The following is a 19,943-nucleotide window of genomic DNA, read 5'->3' as shown; positions in this document are numbered from 1 at the left end:
TTTTTTTTTTTCGTTCAGGTTATGCAGAGCGAAATAAGAACGGTGCTGCATTTAGAAAGAATTCTTATTAACTTTGCTATTATTCTTGAATTTTCAAACTGCTAACACTTTGCACTTTGCAGTTTCGAATTATGCCTTTACTGTATGACCAAAAATGAGGTAGTAGTTTATTTTATGTTTCAGCTGTTTGATCGCGCCGGCGCCTCACGCGCACACTAAGCTACTGCATTGATTGGAAACAGCGCAGCCGTTCACCGTGCCGTTCCGCGTGAGACCCGGTCCACTGTGTCATATTTTTGCTCATTATGATATTTTTCAGTCGATACTGGAACGCGCTTGAAGTATAAAGCCTATTTTACCTAATAAGGCTAATAGTTTAGCTTCAGCTACATCGCGAATATGGACACATTTGGCTTTGTGCCTGAGAGAGGTAAGCCCAACTTTACCTTACGTTTTTTTATAAATTAATTTGTTTTGGCATGTTTATTGCTAAGCATATATTATTATATACTGCAATTATATTTATCCATTAGAATTATATATTTTTAAATTCTTATTCTGTTCTGATACGGTTAAATTTAAAGGATTTGTTGTAAAGTGAGGGGAACTAAAATATCCTATAGTGTTCATAATGTTGGTACATTATAACATTATTAGGCCTGCCGTTATTATTTCTGAAAATGCAACTTATACGAGACGTATCTTTTTTTATTTTCCTCAAAAAAACAAAAAAAACAATTATTGTGTTTTTAAAAGCATGCAGCAAACGAAAATATGCGATTAATCTGTTAAAATTTGTTACTGTGGGTTAACAAATTTACATTAGTAGGCTATTCTTATGCATGGCTTCACAGATAGCAACAGAGTCTGGGCCAAATCTGGTTTACATTCACTTCTGGCTTTTTTCACTTCTAGGCCTACATACTTTTTTTCAGAAATGGAAGTAACTTAAAATGTTATTGTGTGTTTGTAATTGTAATATTTTTTATCTATAGGCCTATACAGCAAAACTACAGAGCTTCCAGTAGGTTATTTTTACGGAGCTGTAAACACTGGAATCTCCGACCGCGTGCAATCTTTGACGAACACCCAATTCATCTAGAGTTGTTGCCAATTCACTTTGTGCACTCTGGTGCCGACCCTGCACTCAGTACTTGAGCTGATGTTTTTACCTGAGCATGTCCAGCTCGGCCCGTAGATCCGATACACATTTGTGTTGGGCCTCCTCTGTGTTTAGGATTGTGTATCTACTACTGTATTCACACACACACAGATGAGCTTCCAGAGAGCGCCGCGACACCTGAACCGGGCAGCCTGAATGCCACCGCAAAAGAAAATTGAACATTAAACATAAAAAATAGAGGAAACCCTGGCACATAACAAATGTTCATGCACAAAGAGCAGAGAAAAATTCTTGAAATAGCATCTAACAGTCAGGGCTGAACAATGAGGACAGCCCTAGGTAAAATGATCTAGGTCAGGATGAGGATTTGTTGAAATTGTGAGAATGATATGTGATAGTCTTGCCAGGATCAGTGAGAATGAGTGAAAAATGACAAATCAATCAGTAACACTTTACAGCAAAAGTATTGATGAATTTGTGACTCTGAGTTAATTGTATAACTAATTATATAACGTCCAGCTATTATTGCCGGTTCTTTTTAGGAAGTAAACTTAACATTTGATAAAAAAAAATGGATATATGTTTTTAAAAAAAAGTATATATTTTTCAAATATTAAATAAATGTGAAAACTACATTTAGAATGATGAATGTATTCATCTAAACAAATGATTAAAAAAAAGTTCAAAAGTTTGGGGTCAGATCAGTTAGACTATTTAATCAAAAATACAGTAAATATTGTTCAATTTTATATAACCGTTTTCTATTTTATAACTAATTATAATTACTGTATAATGTCCAGCTAATAATGCCAATTTTCTTTGTAAAGAAAACTTTAAATTAATAAAAAAATTAATTAATATCTAAAGTAATATTTAATTAAATTATTAAATGATTATTAATTATTTTTAAACTACATTCATAAATATAAAATACATGAATACAAATTATACAATTTAATTACATTTATGAAATTATACAATTAATTAAATGTATAATCTTTGAGCAGTCAGTGAAAATGTTGGCACAGCAAGCAGAAGGTTTATTGTTGAAGTAAAAGACACACAGCAGTCACACAACACATAAAACACAGTACACCTACCACAACGATAGCACAAGTACTCGTCACCTGCATTTTTATATACATACATACACACACACACAAACAAAGATTTCCAGGATTAGGGAATGTTGCATTAAGCTTACTAAAACTAATGCATATGTATTATGTGCAAGAATCTGCTTAGCTTACTGATGGAACAGCTCAATTGTTTTAACCCTGAGGTAAACGTTTCACCTCATTGGCTGCCTGAGGGGGTCCCTCATTAATAATTAAAAATGTGATAACTCAACTCTAGATGCTTTATCATGCAGCTACAACACTCTTTCACCTGCTGTTACAACAGTGCTTGTATTGTATATGTATGAATGAGACTGTAGCTGCCATGTATAAGCCACCTGTTCCCTGCCAACAAATTGTGGGTACCAAGATATAACTATATATGCTTGTATATACAGTGGGTACGGAAAGTATTCAGACCCCCTTAAATTTTACACTCTTTGTTATATTGCAGCCATTTGCTAAAATCATTTAAGTTAATTTTTTTTCCTCATTAATGTACACACAGCACCCCATATTGACAGAAAAACACAGAATTGTTGACATTTTTGCAGATTTATTAAAAAAAAAAAACTGAAATATCACATGCTCAGTATTTAGAGTAGAAGCACCCTTTTGATCTAATACAGCCACGAGTCTTTTTGGGAAAGATGCAACAAGTTATTCACACCTGGATTTTCTTTCTGTCAATATGGGGTGCTGTGTGTACATTAATGAGGAAAAAAAATTAACTTAAATGATTTTAGCAAATGGCTGCAATATAACAAAGAGTGAAAAATTTAAGGGGGTCTGAATACTTTCCGTACCCACTGTATGTACCTGCATTACTGCAGTTCAGCAAAGCGTAATCACACTGTAGCTCATGCCGATGAACAGACTCCAGAGCGCATGTGACCTCACAACCTTGTGGCCGGAACACACACCTCACCTGCAGCTTTGCTAAATAATTTCTCATGTATCTGTAGCACACCATACACACGTATTTATAAGTCAATAAAATGAATGGCATTAACGATCAGGTGATTCTATGCAAGGTATTTAATACATCTGTGTTACCTGAACAGTGGGCGTAGATGTGTGATGTCTAAAGGCAAGCGGTCCTCTGGACAGGTGTTATGGTGGACGAGCCATCCATGAATGCAGGAGCTGCAGAAGGCATGTTCACACGGAGCCTGCAAAGGATCTTCTAACACGTCCCGACACACACAGCACAGCAAACCCTCGTTCACATAGCCTACAAAACGTTCTAGATCGTAGCCCATCCTAGAGTACACACACACAGAAAACAACACTGAACAAATTGATGTAAAGTACCAAAATACATATAACTCAAATGTTGTCTTATGGTTATAACATGTTACTTTATTATAATGGGAAAATTTGATCATTTAATTGAATTTAATTTTGAAATTCAACAATACACCTATCCTGCAGAGGATAAGCTGTCTGGATAATGGATGGATGGATCCAAAAATACAATAATAACATAATTTGCACATTAATACTTTTATCTATTAAACATTTTAAACTAGACATTTAGCCAAAAACAACAACAACAACAACTTTACTTTAGAGCAAAATAAATTGAATAGATTGTTTTAGATAAAACTTCAAATTTAACAATATTTATTTTACTAAATTATGTCTTTAAGTCCACTGTATGTGCACACTAAAACCTACAGGCTATCGATAAGAATAACTTATATTAAAAATACATGGAAAATGTCCTAAAATATAATTTGAAAAATATATATTCAAAAAATATATTACTTAACTTAAAGTTGTATCAAAGTCATAAGTTACATTAATATAAACCATACTTAATTTATTTTAAATTAATTTTTAAATCAAAACTATACAAATAACAATGTTTAAATGTTTGAATATCTTAAGCTTTTAAAAATAAAAATTTAGTAAAAAATATTTTGAAGCTTAATAAATAATATTTTGAAGCTAAATATTTTTTTTGTTAAATGTCCTAAATGTTTTGTACAGAAATGTAAGATTTTTTTTATTTATTTTACATTAAAATAAATAATGGATTTTTCCAAATGTTAAACCGCTGAAAAAAATGAAAAATAATCATAATAGATATAAATATTTATTTTACATTAAAAAATTATTTAAATGAGGTTTAAAATATTGAAGGCCACTGCATGCGTACGCTAAATCATACAGGCTATTAATGTAAACATAACAGCATAATGTATATTAAAAATATATCCAGAAAATTTCTTAAAAATATATATATATAAAGTTAAATGACCTAACAGAGTCTGTGGTATCTTGTCTTCCCCTCTCTCCCTCCTTCTCTTAGGTGTGCTTGCTGAAGGTGGTCTGGTCAGTTGCCGTAGAAACAGCCAGGTGGCAGCTGTTGGACTGAAACATGAGTGGGTGGGGTTACGACTGTAGACATTCACTGAGGATCTGGGGTCAGTTTGCCATCTTCATTTAGGCCCTGTCCACACGCTGTTATTTTTAAAACCGCAGCTTTTTCTACGCGTTTAGGCCGTTCGTCCACACGCAAACGCAGCACCAGGTCACTGAAACCGAACATTTTTGAAAACGCCTGCCAGGGTGAAGATTTTCAAAATCTCCGGTTGCAGTGTTACCGTGTAGACATCGAAACCGGAGTTTTGGGCTTGTGACGTCGGCGCTTGCACTGTTATCTCCGCCTACTGGAGACTTTTTCAGGCTTCTGAACACACCTGCTGGTGAGTTTTTAGTATGCCTATAAGAGCTTGATTAGCTGGTTCAGGTGTGTTTAATTTGGTTGGAGCTAAACTCTGCAGGACACCGGCCCTCCAGGACCGAGTTTGGGCACCCCTGTCTTAGGGGAACCCTTTGGGAATCTCTTCCTCATGCTGTGATCACATGATGAGACTGAAGCACCTGGCAACCCCACACACCATCTATCAACTACACAAATATCCTACACATAAATTTTACATCCAAAGGGAAATATTTCTGGTGGTTCTATGGTCAAATTGAACATGGATCTCATCTCTAAGATGCATGTTTGAGAATAAATTTAGATTTAGATTTTTTATTTTTATTTTATTTTTAGAATTACCAATAAAGATTTTTATAACCAATACCGATTATTTGTTTATGTGTCCTATAACTGATATGCAAAATTTATATTTATTTAATGTTTTACTTCTGATTTAGTTATATTTCATCTTCATTTCACAACAATAAAAACATAGCTTTTTCATTTTTATATCAGCAACGCTAGCAACAATAATATTAAAAATAGGCTAAATAAACTGACAAAGTGTAATCAAATGGAGACTTGTACTTGAACTTTAACGCACTTACTTGCAGAGGTAATAAATACATTTCCACAAAGCTGTATGTAGATAATGATTAATACTGAAAAAAAAAACATTGGTAAAATCGATAAATGCAAGATCAATGCAAGACATCCTCAAAAACAACCCCTTAAAAGTAACAGGTGACCTGTGCACCTGTCTGGACATGTGAGAGTAAAAACAACTGATCTCGTCTACGCTGTCATCGTGTGGCTTGTGCATTTCATTCTGTATTAACACTTTTCTATACTGTGGCACTCTAGTTAAACCTTTATTGTCATTTGTTGCAGATCCACAGTTGAGGAAATACTGTGTAACTGTGAATATTTTTTTCTGAAGGAAAGGATGTTTGTGTGTGCTGGTGTGTCTGTGTCTGGACACTCTCACTGCCTAAATGATCTCTGTTCTTCATGGCTGTGCTGGGATTAGACCGGATTACGCTTTCCCACACTGATTGGATTATTTTCCACACAGCAACATTGTAGCTTCACTTTCAGACATGCAGCAGTATATAAAACATTGGCACAAACACAACTGGACATGCATCCGTGCACATGCAAGTGATAAAACAGTGACTGAACACACTGACCAATGAATATACAAGACTTTTCTATGATTTCTCGATGACATTTCCGATCATTTATGATTTTAAATGTTTTTAAATATATTTTACAGAAATTATACTTGCAAATTAAATATTCTAGAGCTAAGGATAACGAAAAAAAATGTGTCTTGTTTATAGAAACATCTATGACTTTATAAGATTTCTTTTATACTGTCTTTTTCAAGACTAACAATTTACTGACATATATTTAGGTTTCATTGGCTGTGGGAAACCTGTACAGTACAAATGAAAACAGAATTCAGAATACAGAAATAAAAATGTACTGCTTGCCAATAAAATATGTTAATTAATAACCCATCTCTACAGTTAATATGAATCTGAAGCATGAATCATAGTAATTAATGAAAGACTGTAAGGATCTATGTCTGATTTTATTTTGAAACGAATAAAAGACATACAAATCAATAAATGGTTTGATGTCAAAAACTATACTTGTGTACAAAAGCTGTATGGTCATATCTGTTGTACAATGTACATTAATTAAAATAAAACAAGTAAGGGTTAATAATTGTGTAAGTTTCACATAGTACTTGCCTGTTTGATAAGTGATGGTTGACAGGGATCAAAATTTTGAGACGTCTCCTGATTTTGCTTCACCACCTGTTGGCTTGGCATGCTCTTGACAGTGCTTCATAGCATGCGTTTGCGTTTTAATGTGGACGGAGATTTTTTTTTAAACGGAAGGAAAAACTCATAAAAATACCCATGTACGTGTGGACATGGCCTTATACTAAACCTTAGGAAACAGACTCTTTAAGGAGCATGAATTGTATGGCAAGCAGTTTATGAGGCACCTTTTCAAAGCAACTCTCACCTGTACCACAGACCATCTAATGTATAACAAATTAGCAAAAACACAACACACACTTGCCTAAATCTCAATTTTGAGACGTCTCCTGATTTTGCTTCATTTACTTCTGCTGGATTAGATACAATTTTAGCAGTCAACATTTACTGTCAGGTTTCTTTGACGCCTCTCTTTACTGTTGATTTTTGCTGCTCATAAACTCCTGCATTCCACCCCCTTCACGTGACGTCTCGTTTCGACCAATCGCGGTGAAGATACGTCACTTCCGTGGGAGACGCGAGCTTGCGGTTTTTCTTCGAGGGAGTTTTTGAAAATAGGAAAAGTGATTGCCATACGAGGAGAAAACAATAAAAGGTAAGCGTTTAACGTAATGTCTGTCTACTTGTAGTATATTAAATTCAAGTACACTTGAAAAGTTATTGGAGAATTAGAGAGCCAACAAGCTTTAGTTGTTCACCCTGGTTTAGCTCAAAACAGCGACAGATGCTTTTTATATGTCCTTTGCCTAACTTAGACTAAAGGGATAACGTTAGTTCACCCAAAATGAAATTTATGTCATTGTTTATGTCATCCCAAACCCGTATGAGCAGGCTCTTTTTAATGAATTAAGAATATACAGCCAGTAGTCCAATTCCTGACCAAATGACTCTTATAGAGTCGTTTCTTTTTAGTGAACCAATAACACTTAACGTACTACGAGAGCCACCGTTATTTATTTAAGAACCGTTACTGTGTTATGTTATACTCAAGGCTCGTGAGACTTAAATCAGTGTAGTTACTGACTGGTTGTTCATATGACATCAAAAAGTAGATACTATATGAGTTTAGTTGTAATCAGTGGAATTTTATAAAAAGTAAAATAATGAAATGTTAACACCTTTTTGGTTATATTTATATTTAATGTATAATTATGACCACTTGCTTGCATTCATGCCGCCTCTAAAAGTGTGTAAACGCACACAATAAATGAATAACTTAAGTAAAATAATTTCTGGGGTTCTGTCAGTTCTATTTTAAATCATTGACAACAAACTGCTGGGGCAATAAATACAGTGAGACTGCATCTCTTTTTTTCCAAATATTTTTTCCTCAAATGTACTAAAAGAATTGTTATTTGTTTTTTTTTTACAGAAGAATATAAGGTATCCCTTTAATCTTTAATGGTTTTATTACTGTGTGTCTTTATTGACAGAATGCGTAGATCTGGAGCTCCGAGTCAGCTCAGTGGAAATACTGCTAAGAAACCCAGGTTTATGCCACCAGGGCCAGCAAAGAACAATGGACCACCTTTATCTCATCCCCAACCAGAACCATCAGCACCACCACCACCCACACCTGCTTTGGGAAATGTGCTGCTCAATAAGGTCACAAACAAGAGAATATTTAAAAAGTGGTCATGATGACAAATTTTATGCAGTGTTTGTGATTATGTACATAATTTATATGTGATTGATAACATCTTAATGTTCACATTGCCTACTCAGGTTGTTTGTATGTGTTATTACTAGTTTTCATCTGTATCATGATAATAGTGCAGTGTAACAATGTGATCGAAGAGGTGCATGCATTAGGGTCTGTTTTCCCTTCGGATGTTGTTTCAAAAGTTAATTCTCCCTGCAGGTCCAGAAGTGTTTGAGTAGTGGAGATACCCCAGCTGTGACTAATGCTCCAGTGGCCAGTAAGGCTTTAGCCAGGGTGCTGGGTGCAGTTCCTCACGGTGAATGTAAGGAAAACAGCTTCAGTTCTTCACCTGACTTTTCTGAACCTGAACAACCAGCAGATAAAGACAGCTGCTCAACACAGCCAAACACGCTCGCCAGCGGCACAGATACCGGTAAGATACAGTACTGTCGTATTTTGGGTGTGTGTTATGATTGAAAGGTGATTGAAATATCACTTGTTTTATTTTTTGTTCAGTAAATGCTAAATAGATTTTTCAGTCTGGTTAGTGTATATTAGTATAAATAAAAGGATTTTCCTTTGGTAATATCTGTGTAATGCATTATTTGTAACCACATTTTAAACTAAGACTCAAAGGAGGACCTCTTTACTAGATTTTTATATGTAGATTTTTATTTTTGATAATCCTGTGCCACTCAACAATGTAAACACATTGCTGAAAAAGTGTTCTGTAGTTACAACTCATCTTAAATGGTCTGTTTTTATGTTTTCAATTTATTATCTTCTTGTAACAATTGGTTTTAGAAACTGGTAGGTTTTAAAATCTCCTGTAATTTACCCATAATCCAAAAATCAGAGAACTTAATTGAGCTGACGGTCATTATCGCAAAACAAACCCCAGACTTGTATTACCCTAATGGGTGTTATTTTGCAATAATGACTGTATTATTCCCTTTATTACACCGCTATTCCCCAAATAAATAAATACATGGTAATGAAATGTTGATATGTTTTAATTACGTTACTATTTACCGGCGTTTTTGTAGAGACACAAAGAGAGAGCAAAAGCACAGCTATGTAAGAAACATTTATTTTGATTAGCACTGATATAATGTTACAGCTTTGCCATGGGCGACTGACTAATTTTTTGTTTTGTTTTGCTTTGTTTGTTTTTTGAGTTAAATCTAAAGAGAAATGTTCATTTTTTGTTTTGTCTTGTTTGCTTTTGAGTGATGCGTCTGTTTTGCATGGTCTTGTGAACCTCAACACGTTGATATTTTATAATGTCGCACAAGTTGCTAGGATGTATGTACACTTAAATACTAAGAAAGAGATTAAGATAAATATTAATAAAGACGAAATGCACTTTGTTTTAATTCTTTGAGGAAATCTAGTAGAGAAAAACAACAAAGGCTCGGCGAGCGGTCAGGTTGAACAAACTGCATCTCTATTCCCCGCCTTTAACTTCGGCTTTGAGTGAAACTAACCAATCCGTGCGCACTGCCCGCTTGATTGACAGGCGCGATGTGCTTATTGGATCGTATTCGTGCCGCGCATGGATTTGCCCAGATTCAAGGCAGAGATGTCCTGCTTACTATGAGTGTGAGTAGTGGTGCATTTGTCAGTCAGCCTGGGAAATAAATAGCAACTGGTGTCCGAAAAGCAGTTCTCTCACACACAAAACACTGTCTGTACGCACGCACATAACGCTGCTCGAGTTGTTCTGGCGCGAACGCGTTAAGCGTCAGTTTAATGTTTCCTCTGGCGTTTCAGCAGTCGCGCGGACCCGATCTCCTGTCAAAACACGGACCTGACGCGCTTCAAATATAACAACACGTTCAAAAACACGCATTGAGTCGTTTCCCGCTAAAACGCAATACGTGTCGCTGTTTGCAGCGGAATAAAAGAGCTCCCCTGTGTTTCTAGTCTAATGTAGTCGGGTTTGTTATGTAGGTCAGGCCAGGCTTAAGCAGCTTTACTGAACCTGCGTCAGCTTAAGCTAAAAGGAATTCCAGCAAAGCCCTCCCCGGGTAGGCGTGGGCCTAATCGAGGCTGGCCTAGTTAAGCCTGATTCTTTTTCTTATGTCTGTGTGCTTGAGAGCCAGTTTGTGCATGTGTGTGTTGTTTAACTGAGACGAGCAGTGCAGCAACCTGCTCACACAAGTGAGTAGAGAAAGACAGACACACAGCACAGGGAAAAGAAGAGAAGGAGATCAAACCTAGAGCACTGAGACCAGCCTAAAGCAGGATGTCTACCATATTCATGTCAAACAGCATGGTCGGCAAGGCCCGCTCCTCCAACTTCACCATATCTGAGAAACTGGATCTTCTGCGGCTGGTCCAGCCTCACATACGCATTCTGGAGGAGCACACCAACAAGCACGCCGTGATCGTGGATAAGAACCGGTGCTGGGACAGCATAGCAGAGCGCTATAATAATTTCGGAGGCGAGAGGCCCCCCAGAACGGCTCAGGGCCTTCGGACCCTCTATAAGCGACTTAAAGAAAGTGCCAAGCAGGAAGTTCTTCAGCGAAGCCATGCCCAACCCGAGTACCGGGGCAGCATCTCGGAGCCAACCAAGCGCATCATGGAAATGATACCTCAACTGTTTCACGTGGGGGACAAAGAGCCGAATGCGCTCCACAGGTGAGATTGAGCGTACAGATACTTGCATGACAAAACTGGCACATTATTAGGTGCATCCATAATTAAAAACATATCTATCACCCAATGGAAAAATTAAATCAATAACAAGTAAATACATAAACACATACTCTCAGGAGGCCTAATTGTCTACTCTGAGAAGATGGATCTGATTCCACTAGCGAATTTAAATTAATCAGATCCGGTGCATCCACAGGACTTTAAAATATTGATTCAGCTTCTGTTAATATCTTCACATACATTTTTCCCAGATTTTTCCTTCTGCTGCTGTGTTAATTGTCACACTCAGCCAATTAGACTTGAGCAGTTTTGATATGTGAACATCTCCTTTGCTAGTTTTAATATATCATATGCGGTCAAAGCAAACGTTGTAGTCACACGCTCGCTGTCCTTTCACTCTGTCTTGTGCCAGAGGTAAGCTGCAGCACTGAGGGGATTTGGATGTCATTAACCGTATTTCTGATGCTGCATTAATGCCAGGTTTGCCACCATGTGCCAGAGGAGTTACTTTCCACTAGCATCTCCATGTCTTTCGTTTGTGTTGACAAAACAACAGGTCTTCCTTTTTGTCTGTTATCACCACAAATCCAGCCAAGAGCTGGGGATGCACATGATCTGATTCATTTGAATTCACTAGTGGAATCAGATTCAGCATTTTTATTAGTTCAAAATTCAATGTTATAATTTTTTTATGTGTCTGTGCTAGGTTTCAGTTCAAGAGGAATTCTCCAGTAGAGCAGCCAGGCAGCAGTTTGTCGGACTATGCGCCTGTTGCGGCTGTGAGGGTGGAGACTGAGGATGTGAAACCGCCTCCTGATATCCACCTGATCACATCCCACAGTTCACCTGTCACCATCGCCACCCCGAGCAGTCAGGCCCACCACGGACAGAACGAGAGGGACAATGAAGTAGAGGAAGTGGAGGAAGATGAGGAGGAAGAATTAGCCTCCCACTTGTATGCGGCCTCTCTGTCTCCGTGCCCCTCTTCTGCATACCTGCCACCCTCGCCGTCGGCACCCGGCCCCAGGAGGAGTGCGTATCAGAGAGGGAGGGCAATGTTCAAGAATCCAGTTTTGGAGGCAGAAGCTCTGCAGATGATGCGAGAGGAGCATGAGCTGCTTCTGGCCAATCACAGAAAGCTTGGACTGTATCTAGAGGAGAAGAGGGAGGGGCTTAAGAGAAAGCAACAGCTGGAGGAGGAGCTACTCCGGTCAAGGGTCAAAGTGGAGAAATTGAGGGCGACCAGGCTACGCCAAGGATTGCCGTTGATGTGACACGTATGGTGTCACGTCTGAAAGTCTATAACAAAGGGAACTCTGTAATGTGAAGTTAAAATGAACAGGCTTGTTTATACAGTTTGTACAGTTATTTCTTGTTTTTGTATTCGATCGACATTTGTACAAGGATTGTTCCTGATGTTTGTAGCAGAAATGAATGTTTTTAATGGGTTAATGCCTGGTTAAAGAAGAAAATAAGATTTTCTTTTCTATGTATTCACTAATAAATTCATAATTGCTTTAAACTCTGTTTTGAGCCTGTCCTTTTATTCTTTTTTGTTAGACAGGGAGTGTTACATAGCAACAGCAATGAATGAGAACGTTATCAGTCAAGATGTTTATGTGAACTTCATTTGGGTGATTATTTACAGTATAATTCAGTATAATAAAATCTATCTGTCTGTATCTATCTATCTGTCTGTCTGTCTGTATCTATCTATCTATCTATCTATCACATTAGTTTATGTGACCGAACAAAGGCACAAAATGAGCAATTATGCATATGTTTAGTGGCTGTATAAAGGTACATTTCTAATTTGAGACTGTAATCAGTAAAACATTGTCTATGATTAGGCTATTGCTGTGTTGTATATCACTGCTGATCCTTTTTTTGTTTATTTTAAAGCACGCTACTATAGTGTAATGTGGTGCAAGGCGTCATCAAGGAAGCATAAGCGCTGGGAAGGCGACGCTGTGCTTGTTGCCAGGGGGCGGACTGTTGTCCTCAAAGACATGGAGGGGCGGGACATTGGACGAGGTTTGCCTGTCACAGCACATTCTAGCAGTACTTCTGGATTTGTATATAAATGCGTATTTGAAGATAAGGATGTTCAATATATTGTTTATCAGCCTATATTAGAGTTTTTTCTGTTGATATTTTATATTTCTGCAAGCTTTGCTCATTTCCCCAAATTTTCATCTAATTTTGTTTAGACTGGAGTCATTTTTAAAAACACTAATTTAAACTAACACCGTTAAATGTAATTGTTAGTAAATCTCTGAATACCAATTTTTCTCACTGTACATTATAATTTTCTGTTACCTAAATTCACTTTTTAAACATTAAAATTATTGATTTTAGTTTTTTACTTTTAATTTTATATCAAAATATATTTAATTTTTTTATATTGGACATGATATAAGCCATATCATATAAATTATTAAATATCAAGAATTTTATTATTGGTGCGTCCTTATTTGAAATGCACAATTCTCCCTTTACTTCACTTTTGAGGTAATATGTTTGAATCTGTGTAGATGTGTGTTTTAAATCAGTGTTTTTCTGTCAGGTGCAGGCTATAAGGCATCAGAGCTGGAGAGCTTGTGTGAGGGTCAGACTCTTATGGTAGGAGGGAAGCAAATCGAAGTCATGGGGGTCATATCCGATGAGGACTACGCCAAAGGCCGTTGTTTTCAAAATGCTGCTGTTGAGACTCCTGCAGAAACAGTCTTGAAGGCTCCTGTATATCGACCAGTGTTCAAATCCTTTACCAAACCAGCGCTCAAGGGAGGTGCACTTACAGATTCTGAACCTGAAAAACCAATCTGTAAACCCAAACATGACCCGAACGCACCAGGTATAGCACATGCTCAACTTAATGATTTAATTGATTCATGTAATAGATATACTTCTAAAAATGTACACTGCAAGTCCATTTAAGAAAATAATGAAGACAAAAAGGTGATTAAAATGGTTAAAATTTCAAAGAAATAGTTGCATTACAGGATAAACACTTCCCTGAAACGTTCATATACATTATAATTATTACATTTTATTCCAAGCTATCCATATCCATACTGCTTACTTTCTATTGGTCCCAAGGTGCCCTTGTGATGCCGCGACCAACAACCGATCACCAGTGGCTGTATAATAAATCTGGTTCTCCTCTGGTGGATGTGGTCATCGACCCCCATTTGACCAATCATCTTCGGCCACATCAAAGAGAGGGTGTGGTCTTCCTTTATGAGTGTTTAATGGGAATGAGGTAAATAAGAGTTCATCTGTTATTGTAATGTTCTTACATATGCACTTCTGCATGTTTTTGCACATGTATGTTTGTGTGCTACAGACTGCCTGGCCGCTGCGGGGCTATTCTGGCTGATGAGATGGGACTGGGGAAGACGCTGCAGTGTGTTTGTGTTCTGTGGACGCTACTGAGACAGGGCCCCTACGGTGGACGTCCCGTACTGAAGAGGGCACTTGTGGTTTGTCCAGGAAGTTTGGTCAAGAACTGGGCTGCTGAGTTCAACAAGTGGCTGGGCAGGGAGAGGATCAGTGTTTACACTGTGGACCAGGTGTGTATGTGTGGCTGTTTGTGTCAGATAATAGATAGAGTGATGAAAGTTAAAGAATATGTTGTCTCTGTAGGATCACCGTGTGGAGGACTTTGTGTCTTCTCCTCTTTGCTCCGTCATGGTGATCAGTTACGAGATGCTGTTGCGCTCTGTGGACCAGCTGAAAGAGCTGGATTTTGGAGTGCTCATCTGTGACGAGGGTCATCGCCTTAAAAACAGCAACATCAAAACGTCCGGCGCACTCACAGCCCTCTCATGTGAACGCCGTCTTATATTAACAGGTTTCCTATTTCAAACAAACACACACACTTTTGTAAATGAGTGTAGTAGTAAAACATTATGTAATTGTTAAAAAAAAATTTAATTATTAATTTAACAGGTACTCCAGTGCAGAATGACCTGCAGGAATTTTATTCCATCATTGAGTTTGTAAATCCAGGAATTCTGGGAACATCTGCAGCCTACAGGAAGATTTATGAAGAACCCATTCTCAGATCTCGCCAGCCCACCTGCACTGAGGTAAACTTCTACATTTTCAGAGTAATAAAATATTTATAATATTTATTTAAAATACTTTTTTATATATACATTTTATTTTAAATGATTATTATATTACTTAAAATATATTTATATGCACACACACACACACACACACACATATATATATACAGTATATATGTATAAAAACATATAAATATAATATAAACATATATGTATATATATATTTTTTTTTTTTGGAAGTAAATGCATATGATATATGAAGGTATAACAGAAAAACTAAAATCAGTCATTTTAAATTATATAAGTGAATTTAGGCAACACAACAACATAATGTTCAGTATGAAGATGTATATTCATTTTAAATATTAAATATTTAAGTGCAAAGGTAATGCAAATGTAAAAATAGAGGACATTTGCAATTACATATCCAATAATGATCATCATCCGATGTTAATAGATTTTTAAAAACAAATCTCTTCAGAAAATTTCCCCCTGACTGTGAGTCAGTATCGTTTAGCTGTAGTGGCATTGATCACAACTGTGTTTCAGGAAGAGCGGTGCATTGGAGAGGAGCGTGCCTCTGAGCTCTTTCGTCTAACAGGTGTGTTTACGTTACGGCGCACTCAGGAGATCATTAATCAGTATTTATCCGAGCGGATAGAGTGGACCGTATTCTGCAAACCCACTGAACTGCAGCTGCGTTTGTATGGAGTCCTGCTGGCCACACGGCCCATCAGAGCCTGCCTCTCTGGTGCCAGCACACACACTTACACACACAGCCCACACCTCGCATGCATCAACGCCCTCAAGAAACTCTGCAACCACCCCGGGCTGCTCTACAACACTTTACAGGTACAATAGGTGCTGGTATTTTGCCATGCCTTGTTTTTTGTCTTATTATTGCTGCTTTTTAATTATTCTTTGTGGTGTTTGCTTCAGGAAAAGTCGGATGAGATGTATGAGGATGGAATGATGGAACTCTTTCCTGAGGGATACTCAACAGGTGCTTTCAGCACTGCAGACTCTGGGAAACTTCTAGTGCTAACAGACCTGCTGTCAGCAATACAGCACGTCAATCGCACAGACAGGTACCACATATACAACTGCTGTACGACTTCATTACAGACATCATCTCATTTGAAAGGTTTTCACATCAAGAAATGATTAGTGACTAATCTGATAAATAAATGTTGTAAATGATGTACACTCAACATAAACACTGAGGTTATATCAGTGTCCTTGTGAAAGTTATATTTAACATGGGTGTCACCAAGTTGAGGTCACATTACAAACAGTGTCTTGCCATTAAAATGGGCTATTACTGCTGCTACTAAGTTTACTTTCAGTATTGAAGATGAGAAAAATACTTTATTAATCTCCACAAGAAAATGTATTTGTTAAATAGAAGTCCTAAACTATTACATTATATTATGTGGTATTATATTATAATTTATCCTAAAATGTAAAAAATATATATTATATTACATTTAGTGCTGTCAAATGATTAATCGCGATTAATTAATTAATCGCATCCAAAATATAAGTTTGTGTTTACAAAATATATGTGTCTACTGTGGGTATCTATGTATATATAAATGAACACATGCATGTATATTTTTAAGGAATATGTTATATTTATATATAAAATATTTATATTTATACCTAATAAAAATCATATATATATATATATATATATACACACACACACACATGTAAATATTTTTAAAATGAATACATGTATGTGTGTGCATTTATATATACTACAGGGCCGTTGAATGCTTGAATCTGATTGGCTGACGAACGATCTGAGGTGTACAATTATTTTCAGGGAAACGCACGGCGAACGTAGTTGAACTAGCAAAAGAGGCGTTGGATGAGATGCGGAAGAAATAATCCTACTCACAATAGCGATTTAAGTACAAAAACCGGACGAATCCCTTTAAATATATAATCTGATCGATGTCTTGAGGTGTGGTAACCGTAGTATAAGCAGAATAATTGACTCCAGGCCGTTGAATTATTAGAAAAATAATGCACACCCGAGGTGTAACGGCCACGACGCGAATCACCACCTCGGGTGTGCATTATTTTTCTAATAATTCAACGACTTGTCGTCAGTTATTCCTTACATAATAAATATACACAGTACACACACATATATTATATAAACACAAACTTTTATTTTGGATGCGATTAATCGTTTGACAGCACTAATTATATTATTAAAAAAAAAAAACTGTTTGACACCTTCAACAACATGCAAATATTGTGGGGATTGAGTCCAAATATCCATTTAATTGACACATCTAGTGTGAAACTCATGTCCATTTTTGTCTCTGTGTCTATCTCTATTTAGGGTAGTTTTGGTGTCCAACTACACACAAACTCTTGACATACTGCAGGATGTCTGTGATCATATAGGCTATAAATGGTGTCGGCTTGATGGACAGACACCTGTAGCCCAGCGACAACGAATTGTTGATTCCTTCAACAGCCCACACTCGTCCAGCTTCCTGATGCTACTCAGCTCCAAGGCTGGAGGGGTGGGACTAAACCTCATTGGTGCCTCCCATCTTGTTCTATATGATGTAGACTGGAACCCTGCCAATGACATACAGGTCAGTGGACTTCCAGTGTTACAGTTAGCCATGTAACACTGCAAAGCAACAATAAAACACGTTATACAATATCACACACACACACACACACACACACACACACACACACACAAAAACGGATCATCATGCAGCTCAGTGGTTTTTTTGAGTCCACATACTTGTCTTAGTTGCGCCTTTTTATTCAGACCACTAGATGGCAGTAAATACAAAAAAACTTGAACCTCTGTTGTAAATCTTGCCATTCTCTCTCTGGTATTTATCTGTCTGAATGCTCTGCTTTCATGTGTCACCATCATTTTGTTTTGCTGCCATGATGAATGCTCTCTGAGGGCTTTGAGTGACTGTTTTATAAGGCTCAAATTATCTAAACAATTATTGATATACATTTGTCAGGCCATGGCGCGAGTGTGGCGAGATGGACAGAAGAAAACAGTTCACATCTACAGATTTCTTACAACAGGTAACCAAAACATTTGTAAATTAGCCGTAAAATAAGTATAATCAGCCTGTCTGTCAGTGAATAAATGAAGCTGTTTGTTATGACAGTGCAATAAAAATAAGTACTTGACCTGAAACATCTCACAGCCTTTCATCAATCATAACCCACACAAACTGACTGGCTTTCTTTTCTACCAATAGGCTCTATATTATGACACATATCACATGATGAGACACACTCTTATTTTTGGAAGGCTCTCAGATTGATGATTTATGGATGGAACAAGCATTTGTTTACAGAGTTTGCACATGAGTTTGGGTCTGCAATACTGTTCCTTGTGTGTCTTGTAGGTTCAATAGAAGAAAAGATTTATCAGAGGCAGGTGAGTAAACAGGGGCTTTCTGGGACAGTGGTGGACCTGTCCAAGAAAGCAGAGCATAGTAGCTTTTCTGCTGAGGAGCTACGGGACCTTTTCAGTTTTGACCCTAATACCACCTGCCTCACACATGACCTACTGGACTGCCAATGCACTGGAGATGGAAATACGCCAGGTAAATAAATACAAACAAATGTAATAAATGATTATTTTGCTGTTATGCATTAGGGCTTTCAATCAATTCAAATTTTTAAAATAATTAAAAGATATACAGATTAATTAATTGCAATCAGTCATATATATATATATTTGAGGTATAGTAGATAAGTATATATCTATACATGTTTATGTACACTACTGTTTTAAATTTGGGGGTCATTTCTTTTAATAGAAATTAATACTTTTATTTAGCAGAGATGCATTAAATTGATCAAAAGTGAAAGTGCAGTCTTTTTTAATGTTACAAAAGGATTCTACTGCAAACGAATACTGTTCTTTTGAACTTTCTATTCATCAGAGTCCTGAGAAAATGTGTCTCGGTCTTCACAAAAATATTAGGCATCATTAAGCAACTGTTTTCAAATTAAGATTTAGCATTGCTATTAATTACGGGAATAAATTACATTTTAAATATATATTAAAAAATGAAAAATTGTGATAATATTTCACAATTATACTACTTTTACTGAATTTTGTATCTTTTTTGATCTTCTCTCAAAATAAAATAAAAAAGTAAGCACTTTAATTCATTTGAATGTGAACATTTCCAGGTTTTGGGAAGGAGATAAAGGAGGACATCGGAAGGACATGTCAGCTGGGTCGCCATTCCGACAGCACGGTATCATTTCCACAACGAGTCAGCATGTCCGAGCTCATGCACTGGAGGCATTTCTCTGGAGGTGTTCAGTCATATGATGATATTTATCTAAATCATGCCCATAAGCACATCACATATGCCTTTCAAAGCACCACTTCCAAATCCCAAACCACAGTCTAAACTCTTCTTCCTCTTTCCAAAATATATACAAACCCATTGCCCACTTGCTCTGTGTAAATATCTGGTGTATGATTGAACATTGACCATTTTCCCATTAATAAATCTTTTTATGTTGTTATTATATTTTGGTTGTGTGCGCAAGCAAGTGTGTTTGTGTCCATTAAGGTGAACCCGCTGATTTAAATATCTGCTCCCTCTGTCAGAATGAATCAGAGCAGTACACAGAAATAGATTAATCGCGCAATCAGAAACATTAATAGAAGCGGAAAAAAGTCACCAGGGCATCTGTCAAACAAACATATTGTCACATTAGACTTTTTATTTTTTTTAAGATGTTTCTAGTATAATCTTGTCTGAGAACCAGTTTGTCATCGCTCCGGCCAGGCA

The 19,943-nt window shown here is 36.9% G+C and overlaps 3 protein-coding genes across 3 annotated transcripts in view; 2 read left to right on the top strand and 1 right to left on the bottom strand.

Annotated features, from left to right (window-relative positions):
* Nucleotides 1-4,758, bottom strand: part of LOC107706272 (E3 ubiquitin-protein ligase NRDP1-like) — a 7,522-nt gene extending 2,764 nt beyond the window's left edge. The window contains exons 1-4 of the mRNA XM_016509946.1: nt 4,508-4,758; nt 3,298-3,504; nt 3,061-3,200; nt 1,173-1,314 (exon numbers count right to left, since the gene is read on the bottom strand). Of these exons, the coding sequence (XP_016365432.1) occupies nt 1,173-1,314; nt 3,061-3,200; nt 3,298-3,503 (488 nt within the window). The 5' untranslated portion in view covers nt 3,504; nt 4,508-4,758. The remainder of the gene's footprint in view (nt 1-1,172; nt 1,315-3,060; nt 3,201-3,297; nt 3,505-4,507) is intronic.
* Nucleotides 4,759-7,206: 2,448 nt separating this feature from the next.
* Nucleotides 7,207-19,643, top strand: LOC107706256 (RAD54 homolog B). The gene is made up of 15 exons (XM_016509924.1): nt 7,207-7,342; nt 8,181-8,352; nt 8,609-8,822; nt 12,956-13,087; nt 13,620-13,907; nt 14,153-14,315; nt 14,400-14,625; nt 14,699-14,906; nt 15,005-15,144; nt 15,676-15,978; nt 16,066-16,214; nt 17,483-17,744; nt 18,138-18,204; nt 18,534-18,734; nt 19,330-19,643. Exons 2-15 carry the CDS (start codon nt 8,182-8,184, stop codon nt 19,554-19,556), a joined length of 2,751 nt encoding a protein of 916 aa, XP_016365410.1. The 5' UTR covers nt 7,207-7,342; nt 8,181; the 3' UTR covers nt 19,557-19,643.
* LOC107706263 (fibrinogen silencer-binding protein-like) lies at nt 10,294-12,390 on the top strand. Its single transcript, XM_016509936.1, has 2 exons — nt 10,294-11,035; nt 11,760-12,390. The coding sequence occupies exons 1-2, from the start codon at nt 10,638-10,640 to the stop codon at nt 12,325-12,327; spliced, it is 966 nt and encodes a 321-aa protein (XP_016365422.1). The 5' UTR covers nt 10,294-10,637; the 3' UTR covers nt 12,328-12,390.
* Nucleotides 19,644-19,943: the final 300 nt, after the last annotated feature.

The sequence above is a fragment of the Sinocyclocheilus rhinocerous genome, unplaced genomic scaffold, assembly GCF_001515625.1.
Source record: "Sinocyclocheilus rhinocerous isolate Xijiao unplaced genomic scaffold, SAMN03320098_v1.1 scaffold1333, whole genome shotgun sequence".
Lineage (NCBI taxonomy): Eukaryota > Metazoa > Chordata > Actinopteri > Cypriniformes > Cyprinidae > Sinocyclocheilus > Sinocyclocheilus rhinocerous.
Note: the sequence above shows the minus strand (reverse complement) of the source record. Positions and strands in the feature narration are given on the sequence as shown.